The sequence below is a fragment of the Giraffa tippelskirchi genome, chromosome 13 (genome assembly GCF_054371585.1).
Source record: "Giraffa tippelskirchi isolate mGirTip1 chromosome 13, T2T-mGirTip1v1.2.pri, whole genome shotgun sequence".
In the NCBI taxonomy this organism is placed as follows: domain Eukaryota; kingdom Metazoa; phylum Chordata; class Mammalia; order Artiodactyla; family Giraffidae; genus Giraffa; species Giraffa tippelskirchi.
Genome location: NC_137287.1, coordinates 59,703,653 through 59,728,112, shown reverse-complemented (window position 1 = coordinate 59,728,112; position 24,460 = coordinate 59,703,653). Strand labels below are relative to the sequence as shown.

The 24,460-nt window shown below is 42.1% G+C and overlaps 1 protein-coding gene across 26 annotated transcripts in view; it reads right to left on the bottom strand.

Annotated features, from left to right (window-relative positions):
- CELF2 (CUGBP Elav-like family member 2) overlaps positions 1-24,385 on the bottom strand; it is a 316,757-nt gene extending 292,372 nt beyond the window's left edge. For 19 of the 26 annotated variants that reach the window (XR_014072471.1, XR_014072473.1, XR_014072472.1 and 16 more), the window contains exon 1: positions 24,146-24,385. Coding sequence is in view for 13 of the 26 variants with exons in the window: in XM_081554036.1 (XP_081410162.1) it covers positions 24,146-24,219 (74 nt within the window). In the remaining 13 variants the exon portion in view is untranslated. Of the gene's footprint in view, positions 1-23,990 lie in introns of all 26 variants that reach the window. The other 7 variants (XM_081554061.1, XM_081554049.1, XM_081554053.1 and 4 more) reach the window with 1 other exon arrangement.
- Positions 24,386-24,460: the final 75 nt, after the last annotated feature.

Genomic DNA, 24,460 nt, shown 5'->3' with positions numbered 1-24,460 from the left:
TCGCAAAGAGTCGGACACGACTGAGCGACTTCCCTTCCCCTTTCATAGCTAACAGCCTTGGTGTTACACTGTCACCTTCCAAACTCTATCCCACTCAGCAGGGTAGACTGTGTTGTTCCACTTCTCTTTCGGGATCTGCTTCTATGACTTGGTGGTATCACTATTTGTCATAGACAGAATGTTTATATCCCTCCAAAATTCATATGCTGAAACCCCAACCCCCAAAGTATTTGGAGGTGGAGCTTTAGGGAGCTAATTAGGTTTAGATGAGGTTAGAGGATGGGGCCCTCATGATGGGATTAGTACCCTTATAAGAAGGGGCAGAGACCACAGAACTTCTTTCTGCCAAAAAGGCAATTGTGTGCAAACCAAGAGAGCCCTCATCAAGAATCAAAACTGCCAGTGCCTTGATCTGGCTTTCCCAACGTTCAGAACTGTGAGAAATAAATGTCTGCTGTTTAAGCACTCAGTCTGTGGAAATTTGTTACAGAAGCCATGAACTAAGACACTATTAGGGGCAGGAGGCTGGAAGAATAGCAACAAAAACAACCTACCACAGAGATGGAGGTAACTAGCAGGTACAGCACAGCTAGATCATGGAAAAGTCTACAAGGTAGAAGGTGAAATGGCTGGAAGAAGGGAATTCACAAGGCAGAAGACAAGTAAAAAAGTATCTTTTCTATAAATGGGACTACAATATTGATGGTACACCTAGAATAGTCACTGGCACATATGTATGCATTTAATAAGTATTTGTTAAGCCAAGAAATAATTACTAAAGTCATGGTATAAGGGAAGAGGGAGAGACCAACAGGACCAGAATGATAAAAAAGTACAACACAACAAGTTACTACATAGGAAATACAGTATAAAATAGGTTTTCCTGGCGGCTCAGAGCTCTACTGCTCCATAATTAAAATTCCATACAAATTATACCTTTAAAGTTTCTATAAACTATTGTTCCTTTGATTATATGATGCAATTTATCAGATGTGAAAATGTTATTATAGCAGATTAAGATCTTATCAGGCACTAACCATCAGTTGGTGTGTTCATATAACAAGAGAACCTATTTTATGTCTTCTCTAAAACACGGTGTCTGAGTCTTGTATATGCTTGTTTTGAATTATCTCCTTTCTGTTGGAGGCAATTCTCACAGAGAACATCATGAAGATGCAGTTAAGTACAGGAATGCCACCCTTTCCTTCTGGTTTGCACTGGCATAGAATTTCTTTCACTTCTCCTGTCCCCATTTCCCTTAGAATATCTGGTCCCCCTGTCTATGACATGGAAGTGATACTTTTTATTTTTTTTTCAAAATTTACAGTTTCCTAAGAGACACTGAATCTAAAGGAAATCAACGCTAATACTCATTGGAAGGAATGATGCTAAAGCTGAAGTTCCAATACTGTGACCACCTGATGAGAACAGCAGACTCATTGGAAAAGAACCTGCTGCTGGAAAGACTGAAGGCAGGAGGAGACAGAGGATGAGATGGTTGGACGGCATCACCAATTCAACAGACATTAACTTGGGGGCAAACTCTGGGAGATGGTGAGGGACAGGGAAGCCTGGCATGCTGCAGTCCCCAGAGTTGCAAAGTTGGACATGACCTGACAACTGAACAATAACAAAGAATCTTCAATTAAAAATCAGTTTCTAGTAGCCCAGATACACACCATCAACACATTTTGTTCTTCTCAATTCCTAGAGTGTCTTTGAGATCCTTTCTGTAGAGATGACATGGTAACATCAGTATGACAAAAGAACGGAAAAGATAACACTGCTGTCTTCTCCACCCCAGCACATCTCCCCCCATGCATACTATATTCTGAAGTTATAGTGGATGTTAAAAAATCTCTATCTACATATTTGAATTGCTTGGGCCCATAGTCATCCCCAGTAGCACTGGCATAAAAGTGTAAAATATAAGAAATATATAATTATCCTTTAGCCTGTAATGAAACTAGCCCAAAAAACTGGTATGCAAGTTCCCACTTCAATGACCACAGTTATTACACACACTTAACACTGATCTTCCACTGAGCGGCTTTCAATAAAGCTTTAAAAACAAACTTGTGACTCTCCAATTGTTTTTCTTCAATAATGTGCATTTAGAAGCTCCGAACGCTTACACAAGGAAACCAAACGTACACTTGGACAAATATAGCAAAGTGGCATCTCCAGAGGTAAATAACCAAGTCCACAGCCAAGATGTGAAGTCCAGGCTTAAGGCACTCTGAGTCTGAACTCCAGGACTTCAGAGCGTGCTGCTGTCTGCTCCGATGACATGCTCTGTGTCTGCGTATCCTACATCCCCAGCCTACGGCAGGAACTCCAGGACAATTTGCTCAGCTCACTTCCACCCCAGCAATGTCAGTTCTTGAGTTTTCTTCCTTTACCATGCCATGTGACACACCCTCACCTCCTCTGGGCTGGAAGGAATGCCAGGTGCTGTGGTCATCAGCTCACTGAACCTTGGCTTCTGACTTCAGGGTACTGCAGTCTAATGGAAGAGATGCAACTCAGATGCTGCTCTTGGCTCACAGGTACAGGATGCCACGGGAGAACAGGGTGCTCAGCTTGGAGGGCAGTCGGGGTGGGGATGGAAGGAGAAGGCAAGGCACACAAATGCCTTCCCACACAAAGTGCTTATTCAGTTGTTAAGCCATGTCTAACTCTCTGTGACCTATGGACTGTGGCCCAGACAGGCTTCTCTGTCCATGGGATTCTCCAGGCAAGAATATTGGAGTGGGTTGCCATGTGCTTCTTCAGGTCATTTCTTCTTCCTGACCCAAGGATCAAGCCCACATCTCTTACGTCTCCTGCATCGGCAGGTGGATTCTTTACCACTGAGACACCAGGGAAGCCCTTACAGAAGGCCCCTCTCCTCCATTTCCATGATTTTGTAAAGCTTTCCATTTTTAACTCCAAAATCAAATTTAATAAGTGAGTTTCACCGCTGCCAGAAATATTTTAATAAAAATGAACCCAACCTATATAATTTTTACTAACTGTCTGATTTTAAGCCCATAGCTGGGGTTCCAAATATTAAGAGAGTTTGACATGTGACATTTATACAAAAGGTTATAGCACATTTTGAAACCATAATCCTTAGGAAGCTGGGATTAGCAGACGATGGATAAATAAAATCTTACTGTACAGCACAGGGAACTATATTCAATATACTGTGATAAACCACAACGGAAAAGAATATGGAAAAATATGTACATGTTATATATATATGTATGACTAAATCACTTGGCTGTACAGCAGAATTTAACACACTGTAAATTAACTCTACTTCAATACAATTAAAAAAACATAACCCTTAAGAAAGAGCATTGAACCCCACCTCTGTCTGTAATTTACGTATAATCTCTATATGGATGAGCATAATATATATGAGATCCCCACTGCGGCCATGGACATTCTAAGTGCCATTCCAGAATTCATTTTGATGACTGTGTACTGCATAATACTAAATTGACCCCAGAAATTCTGTCAGAATTCCTACTGTCCCAGCATCATAACTTTTTCAATGAATTTGCAGTAGAAAAGTAATCACTTTCTAATAGGATTATCTCCACACCTTGCCTAAGTTGACAACTATCCTGTATCAATAACTTAATAAGCCCCACAGTTTGAAAGACCATTCAATTTCACACACCACATACCTCCATCAGCACACCCTGGTGGCATGATGCAGTGCAAACCACCTTAGATGCATTCTTTACAAGAAGAGAAGCATTTCCCCCCCTTAAGAACAAAGGCCAGTTCCAGGAGGACTTCACAAAGAGGAGCCAGGATGCAGGTGGGGTCGAGGGAAAGTGAGGCTGGAATGGGTCGATCCCCGCCCACCCTCCAACCTGACCCAGGCTTCTCCTTGCTGGTGTGCCTTGGTCCTTCCAGGGTTTTGCTATAAACCTAACCTCCCTGATAATGAAGGATGTAATGCTTTCCACTTTGCCCTGCTCATTAATTCAACCTATAGCTTGATTCTTTCTTGCTCGCTACCTTTATGATTTTTTTTTTTTTTTAAGTTTTGGGGCTATGGAACAGAAGCACATCATCACACGAAGGCCAAGTATCATGGCAGATCCACTTCAAAGAGGAGATGGAGATGTCAGTAAGAAATGAAACAGTCCAAGCTGGGCGGAGAAGTTACTTCAGCTTGTGAAACATCAAGTCTAATAAATAAATGAACAAACAACTCTCCTTTTTTTCAGTAAATTATCAAACCCTTCCTGAGATTCATAATGCTCTTAATAAACTGCTGAAAAGGAATTGCAGCCAACTCAAGGTTCTCAGGAAGTAGCCATCACTGAGCAGACAGGCTCCACTTGACTCAAAGCACAGCCACTAGGGCAGAAATACCACTTTCCAAAAGACATCCAACCAGATCAAACGTTGAGAAATATCTTCCCCCTCCTCCTCTAGACAGGTTAGTTGAGGATATAAGCTTTTTCTAGATAAGGAAGTTTGAGAATGACAAACTGAGAATCAAAGACTGAATGATACAAGATGCCAAATATCTAGAAGACACGCAATGCATACTTAATGACACAAAAAACACAGAGCCACACTGATGCTTCCCTCAGCCACCAGTGGGGAGGAAGGCTAATTTCAAATCCCCAGAGAGGCTGTGGGGTAAAACTAAGAAGGGGACAGACCCTGGGTACCATCGTCTCATCAGAAACTGGTCTAAGGAGACTATGAAAGATCAAGACACCACCAGATGGCAACACAGAGCCAAATATGATTCCCACATATTATTCTGAGACGTGTAACAAACAACACTGGATCATAGGAATGGCCAATATATCACTGGAATGTCTACTTTTATGTTTAATAAAAGATAAGATTAGAGAAATCAAAATCGGACCCCACAGAAAGGTAAATATTGAGACAGAAGAAGTTGCTTGTCATAGTGCAGAACAGACCCTCAATTAGAAACTGCACTTTTGCTGTGTAAATGGCAGGGGAATGTAATTAACAATTAATAGAAGCTGCCCTCAATTTAAAGCCTCCAAGGGAAGTAATTAAATTTGGTAGAAGCTATAGCCTCTAAACAAAGATACATCATACAAATACAAAAGGAGACACAGATTTGAATAATCAGTGCAAATCAGAAACAAAGTTTGACTATAGAAGGCAGAGAAATGATCCTCAAGTTATTTTTCCTAAGAAATGTTCTCTTCAAGAGACTAGTTAACGAACTTATTTTAATCTGGGCCAAGGTTGGCTATGAATCCTGGCCAATGTTTCTTGAGTACAACCTTCCTTGCAGAGTGTTTATGCATGCAGATCAGACAGCTAGCTTCCTGCCGTCTGAATTAGCCGAACAAGTACCTTTCATATCAGTGTGGATGTACTTGATATATACAGTGTCAACACTGCTACCAGGGATGGAGATCGCAAACACTGCTCGGCTTGCTGGTCGTGAAATAAAATTGCCAGGCAGAATTTGTGTAGCTCCAGAGGGTAAATTAATGCCAGCGACCTGGTTATCAGCAGTTGTGAGCCTGCCTCTCTAAGCTTCTAACGGAAACATTTAGAGAGCAGAAGCGTTACATCTGGCTACAGCTGCACATTACATGGTCCATTGAGACTCAGATGCTGATGGCTGCACTGAATAACAAACAGCTGGGTATAAATGTAAAAAAAAAAAAAAAAATCAGGAAATCGATTTTAAACACACAGATCGCACAAATCCTCTGAAATTCCAGCACGGAAGGAGAAAGACAAATTAGCATGGGTGAGGGCAAAAATGCATCCCAGAGACCGAAATTCAGAAACATCGGTGGACACCCTGGGGTCATCATCCTTCGCTAGGCTCCCCCATTTCCATCTCACCACGCAGAGCATGAGGACAAAGAAAGGCTGCACCATCAGATCATTTTCTGGCTCTGCTCACGCGCCAGCCGAACTTTAACAAAACTAATGGAGTCATCAAGTTGAGCTTTCCAGAATGGGGCAGTTATTTCATGAATTTAACAGAGCTGAATGGAAAGGCAGCCCTGTAAATATGGTGTCCATGTCTTCAAATGCCGAATCCATGTGCTGGGGGAAAGTTGTGGAGGAGAATTTCCCAGAACAAGAGGTTTCAGTCAGAAAGAAACAATCTAATGAGCTAGTCCATCCAAAGGGCCCAGCAGGGTATTAATGCATTAGAAACGGCGAGCAAACTTGTGTTCAATTCTGAAGAACTTTTCTAAGGATTCAGGCAAGGGAACAGGTCAGAGAAAATAAGGCTAGAAGTTGCTTTTTTCTGAATGTTTCAAAGCATGGATAACCCTTTTTGTGGAAAGGTTTGGGTTAGTCCTATGTATAGACTTTTAAAAGCTGGCAAACATGTTCACGTTTAAAAAAGCTAGTGAGACAGGACCAAACATGAGAAGGGGGACCACGTAATTTATCATCAAATACGGGACACTTTTTAGAGTGAAAGGCAGATACTATTGATGATGACGCCAGTATGACAGGTGCAAACTGGGAGAGTCTCCAGAAACCAGGGCACACACTCATTGTGTCTTGCGTTCCAACTGGAGGTCACATCTCGAGCTACTGGTAAGTGGCTGCTAGGACACTGGCTTACTTTCACACTACATGCCTCTTGGTCTCCAGATTCTAGATCAAGCATAAATTCAAGAGTCTGTCTGAAGGAAGCTGAAGGTGCAAAAAGTTGGACAGAATAAAAATCCAGATTTCTTTGCTTGCACAATTAATTCTGTGGATCACACCTGATCCAACTGGACCTAAAGGAGTGGGTAAAGCACGATTACTCTTGAAGCTTTTTTTTTTTTTTAATAGGAAAGAACTGCAATATTACATGTTTTGGTTAATGTTTCCCCCTATCTCTCAAGCTGCCTGGCTTATACGGTCCAAGTGGCCAAGACCATAAACGTACATGCATATCACCACCAAGAGACCGCGTTTCCTCTACTTAATGTCCTTAGTAATAATATTTTTAAGAACTCTAGGAAGGATGTATGTATAGCAACAAAATTGAGGCAATATCATATTCCCCTCACCTGATCCACAGGATGATGAATGAAGGTCTTTAGAAAGATGTAACAGTTATATTTTTATTTTCCAACAAGAAAATCCTTTACTAATCTTGGCAGAACCTAAAACAAACAGTGCAGAGCCTTCTTCATCTTAAACCAGCATTTCCTCGAAGAAGAAAGAAAGTGATAGACAAAAGCTCAGAGTAACCAAGTGTTTAACTTAAAATATGAACTACTGTTAACACTCCATAAAATTCTGTAACACCTGGAATGGGCAGCAACCAGCCAATACATTAAAGGCTGACACTTAAGCTGCAACTCCTGTTCATGGGCAGGAATTTTAGAGCTAAAGAAAGAAACACAGATTTCAGTTGAGAAAATGTTTAGAACTGATTGATTCAGCCAATGACTAGGTCAGTGGTGACTCACAAATCCTCAATTCCTCAGCTGTCCAACTTAATTTTAACTATTCAGTGTGCAGCACAAACTGTACAACAGCCACGCACTTTCTGACTTGCGCTCGAGTGACTACCCCACAGTGGAATCAATTTGCTATTGCAGCAGCAAACAAGAAACCCCAAGAATTAGATAACTTCAAAAACTAATTCACTTTGGTTCTAGGCTAATTAAATTTCTTAAAGTAAGTTTTGCTGATTGGTTAAGAACCCAAGCTATCGGAAGCCCAGGCACTTAGAGACATAAACACATAACCTGTCAAAAAAGCACGCTCAATGTGGGAGAGTGTAATTCACGAGGGGAATTGATGAAATACACAAACTGAGTTGCCCTCACTTACACCTCACAATCGGGCAATTATATTATAGAGAATGGCCAGGTCTCAGGATTTCCGCTGCCACAAATGCAACAACCCCTTTACATTTTTTAAAATGAAAAAAAAAAGTCTCACACACAGAATTTTGTTGATTCATTGTATTACACATAGAAAGCATTTTACTTGGACTGACAAATTATCTCATTTAATCTCTATGAATGTTAAAAACATGATAACTTTCATGTTACAGTATAAAGCAGTCTGTCCATATCCCAACTGTGCACACGTTTGAGTTTATCATTTATGTCAGAAAAGGTAACACAATACGTGTGTGTTACGATACACTATGACAGACCCGTGTTTTCACCTTCTAGAATCTTCCTTTACTTACACACACACAAGCATCCGGTTCACCAGGTACACACCTGAACTAGGTGGATTCCAACTGTCCACACTTTAATTATGACCTGAAAAATGCCTCTTTGATGACACTGGGGTCCTACCTGTCAGGGCAGAGCTCGACAGAATCAGGAAAGGTCAGTGGGTTTTCTGGGAAGCCTGACTCAAGTGTTTGCCCAGCTCCTTTTCTGAATTAAAGAACCCCAATGATTTTTTTTTTCAGTTTTGAAAAGAGTCTGAACTCTACTAGGGCTGAGACAGCAAGTTGTGGTTTTGGGAACCATCATGTCAGTGACAAGTTTAATATCCTAGAAACAAATTAACAATAACAACGTCACTGTGATTTCTTACTTCCGTTTGCCTTCCATCCAAAACCAAGGAATACTTTCTATTTCATGGGTTCCCTGAATTTTCGGACGCTAATCAACCATGAGCGAAGTACTATGGTCTCACATGTCAGATTCTGTTTTTTTTTTTTAAATTCCATGTGGTTTAAGTTCTCAATGAAAATAGATATGGGGGTCTTATCTTGAGTCTAGAAGAATGAGGTTGGCCAGGATACTTTTCTTGTCCCATGGCCAGGTTCTAAGACCAAGGCAAAGGTCTACCTTGCAGTAGGTCCCCATGGAGGCAATTTGAATTTTTAAATCACACCCCAGGTGGGAAGCAAGGCAGCCTGAAGACAATGTGTCATAAGGATGTAACAGTATCTACCCCAGGAAAGCAACAGTGTCTTTATCTCAACCAACTCCCTCAAAGTGGCCCACCATTCCTTGGATCTAAATCAAATCGTGGCTTCTGGATATTACATCCTGGAAACAGAGGATCTGCGAGTGGATTCTGCCACCGTGACAGAGTTGACAATGGAGCTGGCAGAGCACTAGAAGAGTAATAACATTTTCCCCAATTTTATGATCATCGTTGGGAACCCAGCGCTTTGACAAAGTGTTCAAACATCAGAGAAGGGAGCTGGTATCATGTCGTTTGAGAGCCACAGTATTGGGCCTTATAGTCTGATTTCTGAAAGCCTTATAATGAGGGTGGACTGGATATACATTCCATTCTTTGGCTGTATTTTTGTTCAACAAAGCCTGCAATTTTCAGTCACTTGAAAATGTAATTATAGATAATGTTTGCATCAGTAGCAAGAATACAATAACCACACAGGGCATGAAAACTCCACTCCAATCACGTCCTCTTAGGTTACAACGCGCCTCCTGCCAAGAATAGAGGCATTTCGACAAGCTGATATCTGGTACGAAATGATGTATGGGTTAGACAGACCCAGGCCTGAATTCTACTCTTAACTTTTATGTTACTGGTTCTTCTACTCTGGGTATCTACAGAGGAAACACAAATCTCTGATGTACTGAAAACCCAGAGTCCCATCAAATGTTTATCATTGTTGTTTAGTTGCTAAGACATGTCCGACTCTTTGCGACCCCATGGACTGGAGCCCACCAGGATCCTCTGTCCATCAGATTTCCTAGGCAACAATACTGGAGTAGGTTGCCATTTCATTCTCCAGGAGATCTTCCTGATCCAGGGATCGAACCTGCGTCTCCTGCATGACAGGCGGGCTCTTTACTGCTGAGCTACCAAGGAAGCCCTCCAGTGTTTATACACTTGAGCAAAATGCTATAAAAAGGCCAAAAGAGTACTGACACTTGAAAGGGACCGGGGATCATGCCTGAGTTGGTCACGACTGTCAATCATCTAAAATCCATGTGTTACCTTGTACAGAGACGCTTATTCTATTGCAGACTTCTCTGGCCCATTTATGAAGAAGGGGTAAAACCACAAGTTAACTATAGAAAGGACACAGTGGCAAGTCACCACATGAGGGGGACATCGGGGACTGAATGCCACGCAGGAGTCTTTTTCCAATTCACAAGAAGACATGCTATGAGCTGGAAGCACCCTGAGAAAGGCCAGGTATTCCTCTAAATCAGGTGCAAAAATCAGGAGGAAGAAATTAAGTGGGGGTGGGATGCCAGGCGTCTAATGAAATCCCCCAAACAAATCTCTTCCTGGAAGACACAGTTTCTTCAACAAAGAATAAGGAGCTACCTTGGCCCCCTGGTGGCTCAGATGGTAAAAAATCTGCCTGCAATGCAGGAGACTTGGGTTTGATCGCTGGGTTGGGAAGATCCCTTTAAGAAGGGAATGGCTACCCACTCTAGTATTCTTGCCTGGAGAATTCCACAGACAGAGGAGCCTGGAGGGCTATGGTCCATGGGGTTGCAAAGAGTCCAACAGGACTGAGTGACTAACACTTAACATTCAATGTTAACTGCTTCCTTATCTCAGCTTTAAGAAAGACCCTGCCTCTGGCATTAAGAAATCTCAGTTTTGCTATGGTGACCCTTTCTTCTAACACTTGCTTTCTGGACTCAGAAATTGGTCTCGCGATGAAACAAAATCAAGAGCAAGCAATTTATGTGAAAGGGTATCAAAAAAGCGGGTTATTATTATTTGTTGTTCAGTCACTAAGTCACATCCGACTCTTTGTAGCCTCATGGACTGCAGCATGCCAGCATCCTCTATCCCTCACTATCTCCCAGAGCTTGCCCAAATTCATGTCCATTGAGTTGGTGATGCTATCTAACTCATCTCATCCTCTGCTGCCTCCTTCTCCTTTTGCCTTCAATCTTTATTAGGTCACAGCTAAAAAACTATTTCATACTCAGGATCCACATACTCAGCAGTCAATTCGCCAATGCGTCTGAAATTCAACCTGATAAGTGCCTTCATTTTCTAGAACCTTCCTTCCCTAGTCTGCAAAACAAGAATACAACTTAGGTTGCCAAAGTTTTCTGAAGATTACTGATAATTTATACAAGTCCTAGCTTCATGGCTGGGCTGATAGTACATCCTAAATCAAGAACAGTGAATGTCACAAAATATTTTGGAAAGCACATCCACAAGAAGGCAACACTCTTTAAAACATCAGGAGTCAGAATTATGAGACACACACTAAAAAGAAGATTCTGTTGTCAAAGAATTATACTTTTATTGATACCAGAAAACATTTTTTTTTGGCTTCTGGGAAGACATCGTTATTTTATTGAACAGAAAATACAAAATCAATTTCGATCAAAGTATCACGTTCTGAGTAGATCTGAACAAGACATAGAGGCCAGATCAAGGCCATTTCATGGCTTCTGAGGCTGACAAGAGTCCAATTTTGAAAACTACCATATGACCCAGCAATCTCACTACTGGGCATAAAACACTTGAGAAACCATAATCAAAAAAGACACACAGAAAAGACACATGCACCTCAATGCTCATGGCAGCACTATTTACAATAGCTAGGGCATGGAAATCACTCAAAGGTGATGCTGTGAAAGTGCTGCACTCGATATGCCAGCAAATTTGGAAAACTCAGCAGTGGCCACAGGACTGGAAAAGGTCAGTTTTCGTTCCAATCCCAAAGAAAGGCAATGCCAAAGAATGCTCAAACTACCACACAATTGCACTCATCTCACATGCTCGTAAAGTAATGCTCAAAATTCTCCAAGCCAGGCTTCAGCAATACGTGAACCATGAACTTCCAGATGTTCAAGCTGGTTTTAGAAAAGGCAGAGGAACCAGAGATCAAATTGCCAATATCCGCTGGATCATCGAAAAAGCAAGAGAGTTCCAGAAAAACATCTATTTCTGCTTTATTGACTATGCCAAAGCCTTTGACTGTGTGGATCACAATAAACTGTGGAAAATTCTGAAAGAGATGGGAATACCAGACCATCTGACCTGTCTCTTGAGAAACCTGTATGCAGGTCAGGAAGCAACAGTTAGAAATGGACATGGAACAACAGACAGAACTGGCCATGGAACAACAGACTGGTTCCAAATAGGAAAAGGAGTACGTCAAGGCTGTATATTGTCACCCTGCTTATTTAACTTATATGCAGAGTACATCATGAGAAACGCTGGACTAGAAGAAACACAAGCTGGAATCAAGATTGCCCGGAGAAATATCAATAATCTCAGATATTCAGATGACACCACCCTTATGGCAGAGAGTGAAGAAGAACTAAAGAGCCTCTTGATGAAGGTGAAGGAGGAGAGTGAAAAAGTTGGCTTAAAGCTCAACGTTCAGAAAACGAAGATCATGGCATCTGGTCCCATCACTCCATGGGAAATAGATGGGGAAACAGTGTCAGACTTTATTTTTTTGGGCTCCAGAATCACTGCTGATGGTGATTGCAGCCATGAAATTAAAAGATGCTTACTCCTTGGAAGGAAGGTTATGGCCAACCTAGATAGCATATTTAAAAGCAGAGACATTACTTTGCCAACAAAAGTCCGTCTAGTCAAGGCTATGGTTTTTCCAGTGGTCATGTATGGATGTGAGAGTTGGACGGTGAAGAAAGCTGAGCACCGAAGAATTGATGCTTTTGAACTGTGGTATTGGAGAAGACTCTTGCGAGTCCCTTGGACTGCAAGGAGATCCAATCAATCCATCCTAAAAGAGATCAATCCTGGATGTTCACTGGAAGGTCTGATGTTGAAGCTGAAACTACAATACTTTGGCCACCTCATGCGAAGGGTTGACTCACTGGAAAAGACCCTAATGCTGGGTAGGATTGGGGGCGGGAGGAGAAGGGGACGACAGAGGATGAGATGGTTGGATGGCATCACTGACTCAATGGACATGGGTTTGGGTAGACCCTGGGAGTTGGTGATGGACGGAGAGGCCTGGCGTGGTGCAATTCATGGAGTTGCAAAGAGTCGGACACGACTGAGCGACTGAACTGAACTGAGGGCATGGAAGCAACCTAGACATCCACTGGCAGATAAATGGATAATTAAGTTGTGGTACATATATACAATGGACTATTACTCAGCCCGTACAAAGGAATGCATCTGAGTCAGTTCTAATGAGGTGGATGAACCCAGAGACTTTTATACAGAGTGAAGTTAAGTCAGAAAGAAAAAAATATCCTGTATCAATGCATATGTATGGAATCTATATATAGCACTGAAACATACACATTACCATATGTAAAAGAGATAGCCAGGGGGAATTTGCTGTATGACAAAGGGAGCTCAAATCTGTTTGCTCTGTGACCATCTATAGAGGGGTGGGATGGGGTGGGAGGTGGGAGGGAGGCCAAGAGGAAGGGGACATATGTATACTTATGGCTGATTCATGCTGATGTATGGCAGAAACCAACACAATATTGAAAAGCAATTATCCTCCAATTAAAACTAAATTTAAAAAAGAGTCCAATTTTGGTCACTTTTTATGATAGCTAGACACTAAGTCTTGGCCCAATTGAAAGGCTGCCTACAAAGTGAATTAGATGTCTTAGATGCTGAGAAGATAAAATGTGCCAGTTGCAAAGAACTCATTTGTAGAATCTGTAAGGCAGCCCCTTTTCAAAAGATTCTGCCAGCTTTCACCCAGAGACCCCATGTTCCTCCCCCAATGATCTCAGAATCAACTGTCATCTCTGATAGTGCCTGAGTTCACCCTCATGCAAAGTGGTCTGCGACGGGAGGCAATGGATTTTTGTTTTGGGAGGTTACATTCATGACCTGGGGGTGTCTCACTGGCAACATCACTCCCTTGACCAGAGTGGGTGCCGTGTGGCCCCTGACCCACCATGGAGGACACCCCTCAGTCAATGGACTCAGAGGAGGCTCCAGGCTTCCCAGTTGAATCTGATCATAATCCATCAACTGACTTACAACCGTAGGAGCAAACCTTCAACTGGTTGCAGCAACTCTGGCTTCTTAGGACTTCAAGGACCCTATCCACTGTGTCAGGAGAAGTAAGGACTTGTGTAATTAGAGCAGAAAAGCAGGATGAACCGTGTGACCAGCTTCCCACCTCCACCCACTATGCCAACTCCTAAAAAACTCACTGATTCCAAGTTCTTTCCTCCTTCAGAGGCTCTTGGCATTTTGTGGCCTGAGCCCCTCAAGAGGCCAGCAGGCAACGGGGGCCTACAATACTCACCTCCACGTTCACATCATGGTTGGGTTTCTGCCAGGGTTAGAAGTCCTATCAGGTGAGATGAGCAGCTGAGGCTCCTCCCATAAGAAAGTCAAGATCTATTCCAGCTGGTGTACAGACTGGCTTTTCCAAATATACCTATGGGGATAGTGGAGGGAGATACTGCTTTTTGCTTCATCCCATTCCAGAATGCAAGGTCTGACCACAAATTCACAGCTGGAACACACACTGGATTTTATTTCTCAATCATCGAGCAGAAAGAGAGAGAGAAAAAAAAAGAAACAAAATCAGTCTTCTTAATGTGGTCCTGGGGACTAAGCATTTTCTGAAAGTTTATATGGGAGCAGTATTGCTTTATGGGTCTTTGGCCAAGACGTTAGAGCATGAATGTTCTGAGTGAGAAGACAGTAACTGGTCAGCTGTAATGAAGTTTCCCTGTGTTTGCTTCTCCCAGGAAAGGCAGGTGAACTCTGGTCGGTCTTAAGTAACGCGAAGCTGTAAAATATTTAGGCCGTCATCCCTCTCTGGACATGAGCTTCACAACAATCCTGGGGCACACGTAAGGAAGTGTACCTGATTCTCCTTATGTTCTACATGAGGAATCTTGACAAGTCACTGAGACTAGAGGGGGGTGTGGGACACATCAGGAGACAGGCCGGGAGAAGGCAGGAGACTCTTGTTTAGGAAAAGATGCTCATCCTTCAAGGATGACCTTCCAGCCATTGGTGGAGAGATCCTGAAGCCACATCCCTGGTGGTGCCATTCTGCTACACACAGCAGATCCTGATGCAGGGCAAGCATCCCCAACAAGCAGAAACGATCCAAGAGGAAATTCTAACTCAAGATTAAGACCCGCGCACTGACAAATGAAGTTATGTGGTTTCTATATGAAACCTCCTGTGGGAGGGGCTCAACTAAAAGGAAAAAAATGCTCTAAGTCTCCTCTGGAATGAGGTGCTTTGTGAGGGGCCTGAAAATACCAGAAGTAAAAACCTGCTCTGTCCTGACTCTGTCTGTTGTCAGATGAATGGGTAACTAGGTGATACATACATACATACATATATACATACACACACACACACACACACACACACACGATGGAATATTACTCAGCCATAAAAAGGAACAAAACTGGGTCATTTGCAGAGACATGGATGGACCTAGAGTCTGTCATACAGACTGAAGCAAGTCAGAAAGCGAAACACATCACTCTAGGGTTGCTATATTCCACATATATTACTAATGCATATATGTGGAATCTAAAAAGAAATGGGACAGATGAACCTATTTTCAGGGCAGGAATAGAGAAGCAGACATAGAGAACAGACACAGGGACACAGAGGGGTGGGACGAATTAGGATATCGGGATTGACATTATAGACTACCATGTGTTAAATAAAGAGCTAGTGGGAAGCTGCTGTACAGCTCAGGGAGCACAGCTCGGTGCTCTGTGATGACCTAGATGGGTGGGGTGAGGGATTTGGGGTGGGAGTGATGTCCAAGAGGGAGGGGATATATGTATACAGACAGCTGATACGCCTTGTTGTACAGCAGAAAATACAACACTATAAAGCAAAAACCAAATAAACCAAAATAAAACTCAAAACCAAATATAAAAACCAAAACCAAAATACTCAAAACCAAAATAAAACCTGTTCCGTACTGCTCTAGTAATACAGACAAGGAAGAAATACTGTCTATCAGTAGATGCTGGCATTGACTCTTTGCCATTGAAGAGGAATAGAGAAGCAGGAGAAAAAAAAAAAAGAGGAAAATACGGGCTTTTTGTGAAGAGAAAGCAGCACCCTGACAGGTCTCACCAGAATGTAAAATGAAGATGACTTAACTGTTACTGTCTTGAGATGGAGTTGCCAGTTGTGTTAACCAGCCATCAGGTTTTCCCTAAGGAACTCGTGTGTTGCCTTTGACTCCTGACGCTGAGGCAAGATGGCAGGGTGGACCACAGGAGTCACAAGGAAGGATGCTACCAGCACAAACTGAAGGGAATAATTGCAGCTGGAGGCCTCCTGGTGACAATTTTGAGAAGGCAAACACAGCTGCAGCAGAGCCAAATATAGCAGGCCAAGACAATGACATCCATAAAGTTAATCACTCCGAAATATGCTGCCCTTCTGCCCAACCAGAAAACTCAACACCCCTTCTATGGTCTAGGAAGTCAAAATATATTTCTGTGCACAGAAACGCCAGCTGTGCCAGCGGAACCTACTGCAAGTGATGGCCGAGGCGTTCAGGTGTTGCCCTTCTCGAGGCTGCAGTTCTGAGAATGGTGTTATGGACGGATGTGGCCCCTTCTCTTGAAATTCAGGAAACTCCTCAGGAGAGGGACAATAAATTGGGCTTAGAGAAACTCACTAGAAGACTCACAGAAAAGAATGCAAAAGACATACATCAGGAAGACCTAAGAAAAGCAGGTAGAAAACTTTACGAAGAGCTGTTCTGTTAATGACCTAGAGAAGTCTGGGTTAGGGTGCAAAGATTCAGGAGAGCTGAGTAAGAGCATAATGGAATGACTATCCATTAGTCCACTACCAAAAGTTTTCCTTCCTATGCTTTTTCCTATGATCTTTCTCTTTTATTATTCCCCTAAGATTCCCCCCCTCCAAGGAAAATATGAAAAGTCAGATTTCAGCCTACATTGGCTTCATTTGTGTGACGCCCAATGTCTTACTCTGGAGATGTACAGAGAAAACAACTGGTTGTCAAGGCGTGCATGTGTGGTGAAGGTTTATACCAATTTATCCCCTTACAGGTCTGTAAATCTCCTGTAGCTTTAGCCTTTTTAAGATGTTCAGTTGATGTGCTGGAATCCCACTAGATGTGGGATTTCAAATTCTTCTTTCAGCAGCAACAGGAAGCTATGGGATTACAGCCCCAGCCACGTCTACCCAAGAAAATATTGATGGAGGGTCTACTGTCATGCTTCTGTGAAGACCCTTTCTTCCTATGCTAAACCTGTAAGGTCTTGATATGAGCAACATCTCAAAGGCAACTGAGAAACAGAAGCAGTCCCCAGGTCTGAGGACTTTGCAGCAAGGAGAGAAAAGTCACTCAATCGAGTGGGAAGGGTCTCAGCTTTTCACCCAGGTGTGTGACAGGTCCATCACAGTGACACTTTCTTCACCTTTAACAGAAGCTGCTCTGAGCTTCTGGGCCAAAGAGTCAAAACAACGTTTGAAGAACTATTTCCAGCAGTGTCACTAATATTTCATAATTTTTAGAGACAAAGACCAGAAAGTGAAGAATTATGCCAAATATAGTCTTCCATATAGATGTGTGTATATACATGCATACATTTATTTAAATGTGCATATCCTTTAATATATATGCATGCATTTTTATATATGTAATTTATATATAATTTATATATTATATATATTTACATGATATTGAGCCTACATAATTATAAATATAAAACAATATGAATTATATATTTATATATATGTATGTGTGTGTGTATATATGCGTGTGTGTGTGTACATTTGAAGGCAAAAGGAGAAGTGGGGGCAGAGGATGAGATGGTTAGATAGCATCACCAACTCAATGGACATGAATCTGAGCAAAGTCCAGGAGATAGTGGAAGACAGAGGAGCCCTGCATACTGCAGTCCATGGGGTCGCAAAGAGCTGGACATGACTTGGCAACTGAGCAACAACAAATCACCTGTATCTACATACATATTTCTATATACACATGTGCACACATTTTTACACACATTTACAACCAGGTGAACAACAAAATATTTTGCTTTTATAGCCTGAAGGATGAGCCAATTTTGTCACATAAATGTCGTACAAATTTCCTGCCATAGGAGGAGACCAGGAGACAGGAAGACATCATTCAAGGAAAAGGATCTAAAATACCATCTTAAAATTTAATAAGCCCAAGTCTGGCTATGAACTTCTTTGTGAAAAGGCATGAAAACGAAGCCCTTCAGCATAAAAACATTGAATTTTTGATCCTAGTATGGAAGCTGAAGAACTATTCCATTCCATGAAACTCAAAAACAATTTTTTTCAAAAGCTGTCCACAAGTGATGTCAAAATGTCAGAGAAATCAGCTGAAATTAAATGCATTCTCTGAGGAGTGAGTCAGCACCATCATCTGTGAACCCTGGAAATCTTCAGTCCTGTTTGAGTCTATAAATGTCAGGCAAATGGGCTGGGGGAACTTGATTTCTAAGATCACGACAGACAGAATCATAAACAATCTCACAGAGAAAACAAACCACAGATTTCTTTAATTATTAAGACTTGAAATTCACACACTGCATGTACCCCATTTTTAAAGCACTATCACTATTAAAGGAACCCTGTTTCTGTTTAACTTCTGCTGATGGAAGGGGAGCACACATCATTTAAACTGAGGTCTCTTTCAAACATATTTATTTAAAAATCTGACCTTAAGAAGAAGACCACATGAATCTGGCAGAAAAGTTGAGAATAATAAACTTAAATGATATTTTAGTCTAAATGCAGCCTAAACTTGATTTACATATATCTTTAGGAGGGGAAATTAAAAAAATATGGGTCTAATAATTTGCCAACAAGTTGGCTCTGAGGCATTCATTCAAATGGAGGAATTAAAATTTAACCAAAAACCGAATTTGTACTCATCTGTCATTTTGAGAGCCATATGATTACATATTTATTAGCATTTCATTTTAAATCATCCGCTGATTTTAAAGCATCACTCTTGGGATCTGAACATAATATACAATCTGCAGTTCATAAAACAGACTGCTCATAAAACTCCATGGGTAACAATGTGAACATGTACATTTCAAATATGCTCACAAGGTATTTCAACCACATAAGTGGAATTGTATTTCTGTAAAACTAGTTGGAGTAATCCCTTTCCATCACGGTTTAGAACAAACGGGAAGAGTGAAGCTGCTGAAAATCCCCTGTATGTTTCCCCCCATTCTTCTTAACAGTCCTTTCAGAAGAGTCTGAAGCTTACAGTAAATGAAAAAGACATTCCCTGGAGGAGATGGGGGGTTTCCATCCCTTCACATCTAGATTCAGAGCATGAGAATATTGGATGGCACAATTAAACACTGATGATGCTAAAGGGGAATAATTATTTTACAATTACCTGCGAGCATCACATTTACCGCGCTAATTAGTTTTTGTTTCCCACCAAGGTTTTTCCAGGAATGTGCAGCTCTGTTTCCCTTCAAGTTCAGCAAGAGCTTTTTTTTGAGGAAAAATAAAAATGCATTTTCTGCACCGCTACACAAGTAGCACAACGCGGAGGCTGGCTTCCTTGTATCACCTGCTCCACCTGGAGAGCGGAGATACACGCAGAAGGGCACGAGAACAGGGAGGGTCGAATGAGCTGGAAATCAATTGGACTTTACAAAGCCTTTCTTCTGCAGTTTTGTAGAACAAATATGACACTGAGAAATAGCTAACTCTTCATGACGGCCTAATCTGCCAACACAAAGCAAAAACTGAAGCCTCCTCTTAAAAACGTCCAGTATTAATACTCTAAGTGGGAAATAAAGATTTTTTAAGTTTGGAGGTTCAGCATGGGGAGTGAAAGAGATATCAGTGACTTACTGATTTCTCACTGGGCTCCTTGCCATGTACTGAAAATCCCGAGGTTTCCCAGTGAAATGCAAATCAGGTAAGAGATTCTGATAGTATTGACAACTGTGAGGTCTGTCTACAATTTACTACAGTGACATCAGACCCCCATCATCCATGACTGTATATAAAAGCCTCAATGAGAAGAGAGTGGGTGCTGAACTTGTAAGAAACGAAGCTATGAGGAAGGGTAAGGAGGAATGAAAAATCTGGGGATTTATGTAAAAAAGGGAAGGAGGCTGCAGTTTTTTATCAGAAGGCAAATATGCTATTATTATAGTGTTGGGGGGAGGGGCCACTGGGTTGGAAAACATTCTTAATGGGGCTATGACATCTTAATCACTGGGTTCATATCTGAAAATCTTATCTTCTTTTCATCTTATCTTGCAAAGTTCTTATTCCTCCCAGCTGACCGAATCTCATCAACAGATGCCAGAGTAATCTCAATCCAGCAAATTACAATTAAACAGCAACACTCAGTTAAAATAATACCTCTAACCCAGATCAAAGATAACATTAGTGTTCTAAATACCAACATGGGAGGAATTTTCTGTTTCAGGAAGCAGTTGATACTGAGATAGGCACTCAGAAATCCCACCTGAAAATACTTCTTTAAAAATTTCCTTAAAGTACCATACACACCATCCTTTTAGCGTCTTCATGTTTTAATTTCCTCTTATGTCTATCAAGGAATCGGGTGACAAATCTCAGCACTGTATTTTATTATTGTTGGTAATGGCATTTTCCAAAAAACTTTAAATGCCATCAGAAAAAAAAAAAAAAGAACTCAAGGCTTTTGACTTTCATCTTGCTGGTACTTGGTAAACAAAAAGTTTTAAATTAAAATATATTTTCTTTAGTTTATTAGTTCATGGAATAACTGTGAATTTGAATCAAACAAGAGTGATCAACTTACTAATTTGAATCAAATTAGAGAGTCAATCCTAAATAAGTGATAGGCATGTATCTCCTATAATTCTCCACCATTCCCAGCAAAAATTCTGGCCTCTCTTCTCTATCAACACATAAACATGCATTTATATAAACACACATACACATATATACATATACACACACAAGCAAACCACAGCTTCACCATTTACTGCCTGTATAGCATGCACAAGAATGTAATCAATTCAAACATCATCTGTGAAATGGGTGCAACACCCACCACCCTTATAGCTACTATGAAAGCATAAGTACAGTGTCCTGATACACAGTAGGCATTCAATGAATGACTCCTGTATTTGTCCTTTTAGTGGGGAGGGGGAAGCAGTAATAACACTGCCTTCTTGGACTGGTCCCATTGCTCCTCTAATGGTTTCTTTATCTATAAAACAATGAGGTCTGGTTTAACAGCTTTAACAATGATGTCCCTACAAAACTGCCTTCCAGCTTAATTAGACCTGGATAGATATCTTTCAGGTTATCCCGACTTGGGAGCGCTCAACAAAAAAAAGGTTAATGCATCAAGTTGACTCGGTAACTTCTTCTCTTTGTCAGTAAGGTTACTCACCGAATGTCGGGGAGGGGGGGTAGATTTCATTTTAATTTACTGGTGGCTTTTCCTCAGCATCTTACTCTTAACATCACAAATCTGAACTAATACTTTAAAGGTGCTTTCATAGATTTTTCCACCTCTTAATTTCTCAGTTCCAAGATAGCATCTCTTAATTTTGTTTAAAAATTCAAACACATTAAAAAAAAAAACCTAATGCATACATACAGTCAGTCAAAAGGTGAAACAAAGAAAAAATCCCCATCTCCAACTATAATCCAAAACAAACTGCCCCAGTTTAAAAAAGAATTTAAAATATCAGTTCTGGTGTTGTTTTCATCATGCTCTGTTGCAAATGACATTCTATAGTAACACAAGAACAACAAAAGTTTGATAGTTAAGATCATTTAAAGATCCATCTCCATGTACAGTTTTGATGTCGAACACTGAAAACCCCAGGACTTTGAAGCCCATGTCACAACAATTCTATACCCACTACAGAGCCTTAAACAATCCGGCTCTTTAAATATCTGATGGCTCCTGGGGCCATCAAGCCTAATCATTTACCTCAAAAGCTATCTGTTCATCTGCCTTGAGGACGCAAACATATTACATCTTTCAAACTTATCTAATAGATTCTTGTGGGAAAACGCCATTGAAAATATGTGCCACAGATTTAGAAAATCAACACCAGAAAAGCCCTGTGTTTTATATAAGTTCCTTTTAGGAACAGGCCAATATCTAGCTGACCGCATTTTAAGTCCAAATGGCAACAAACCATAAAAGACGACAGGTCCAGAAAACAATAAATCCCCACCGCGACCCTCTCCACTGTCTGAATGTGGCGATAAGATACACCTGGAGGTGAGTTTCAAGCATTTTCAACTTGTCATATTCCTTCCCACGCACCCCTATTCCCCCAAGACCGACTCTAATGTGAGTTAATTACAAACTCTTAAGGAAAACATGCTACAGTACTCTTAGGGCTAAGGAGACATAAAAATCGATATCTTGGAAACAATAACATTATTTACAAATCCTCTATTTTCTTTTTTTTAAGCTTCAATTAAACTAGAGTTGAAAAAGACTTTGAAAACAACTTGAGTTTAACTCAATAATCTAACACATGGAATAACACACGAAGAGAAATGGGTTGAAGTTATACTAAGATCTTCAGAGCTGACTCCATCCTTAAGACAAAAACGCTCTATTCAGAGCAGTAGTTTGCGCCAGTCACATTCATCCACTAAATGAAAAGGACAAATACAATTTTCGTAATTAATAATTTAGCTGAAAAGAGAGAGAGCATCTTTCAGAGGCCATTAACACTTTACACTCAGAGTATTCTTAGCAGGTGACCATCAATTGCACAATCATGACCAAGAAAATCTTTGGTTTGGCCCTGACACGCTAAGGAGCAGAGGAGAAAACACACAGAACTTTCAAATTAGCTAACTGTGCAAACTTGTGTTGAACCGCTATAAAGGTAGCTATTTTAAGGGGTGGGGAAAGCCAGCGATCTCTCAAAACAAATATCATGGGACCGGTACTAATCAAGATTAACTTCACAAAGAAAACTGCCAAAGGGAAATTCAATATTTTAATTTACATTATCTGATTATCTTAGTTGGACAAGGAACCTGACCATGTGTAAAAGCAAGTTAACATTCTTAATATCGACAAGAAGGACAATTCACATTTAACAGATTTTCATCCCTCTCCCCACCTTTTTTTTTTTCCTCCTAAATCCTAAGGGCTCAGATAATTGGCCACTGCGGAGCTTCTCAAGAATCTCTCAGCTCATAACATTTAACATCCTAGAAAAAGAATCTAGCACCGTAGGGGAAAGTTAGTTGCCAGGGAAATGGATCATAAAGCTCGGAATGGCCTGAAAATTGCAACAGATACAGCAAAGTGCCAGAAAGAATATGAATGTTATCTCGGGGTGCGTACAATAGGAAACACTTTATACGTACTCTTAGCAAGGAGAGCAGTCCCTTTTTCGCTCGATTAATTGTAGCTTAGATTCACTATCACATTTCTTGCCTGATAAGAGACAACTGTGTATATTCCAAGCCTGAAATGGACACAGACCTTTCATCCCCACTCCTGGCTGTCTTTTCAAACATGCCTCAAATACAAGCAGATCCTATTGCCTCCAGAGTGCCCCAGCTGATAAGAGTAACTTTCCTATCAAGACTAACGAGCCCCGAGAAAAATGAGGCATACTTTCCTTTCCTAAGGAATCACAGCTCTCGACTTCTCCCAATAAACTCTCTACTCTAGTTTGACGACGTGTAAAACAACCACAATCACATTTATCATTAAATTATAGGCTGCATATCAGACAAACCACAGTGATTACGTAAAAATTACCTCTAATTTCTGCAGAGTACACCTGGCTATTTTAATGTTTTGTAATTATCTCCTCCTCCCCTCTTTTTCCTCCCCCCACCCCCCACCCCAGAAAAAGGATTTTTGCAAAGGGTGAGACAAGAGGAGCGGGCAATTTGGCAAGAAGAGATCTGTAAACGGGCCACGAGAGCTCCAGCAGCCCCGAATTTCAAATGACACGAGCGTGCACGCGCCCACCCCACCCTGGGACGCCGCGCCCCGCTCGCCGATCCCCGGGGGCGGGACCCCACGCCCAGACCCCGGGAGCCCGCGTCCGGCTCTCTGGTCCCCGCTCTATGCCCCACCCCAGGCTCCGCCGCTCCTCCGGACGCGCTCCCACCTCTCCCCGCATCCAGCGCCGGCTCCGAACCCCAGGGCGCGGCCGAACCGGAGCCGCCCCACGCGTCCCCGGGGCGCAGGAGCGCCGCCGCCCGCCCTCTCCCTCCGCGGAGCTCCGGACCAGCCTCCCGGCGGCAGCCGGGCGGCCACACTCACATTCTGTCGGGAACTAGCAAGCGGCCCTCGACCATCCTGTCCGGGAGGAAATCCAGCTTGAAGGCAGAAGTCATGTTCGCGGCGCGCGCTCTGCGCTCGGGCGCGGGGGGCGGCGGTGCGCGCGGCCGAGCGGCGGCGGGCGGCGCAGACGGGCAGGGACAGGTGCGCGCGGCCTCCCCGCGGCGGCCGCCCGAGCCGGCACTTGTCACATTCTCTCCACGCCGCTCTCCGCCAATCCCCGCCGTCACCCAGCGCCCGGGCCGCGGGCCGCCGAGCGCCAGGTGCGGCGAGCGGGGGCGGAGCGCCGCGCCCGCC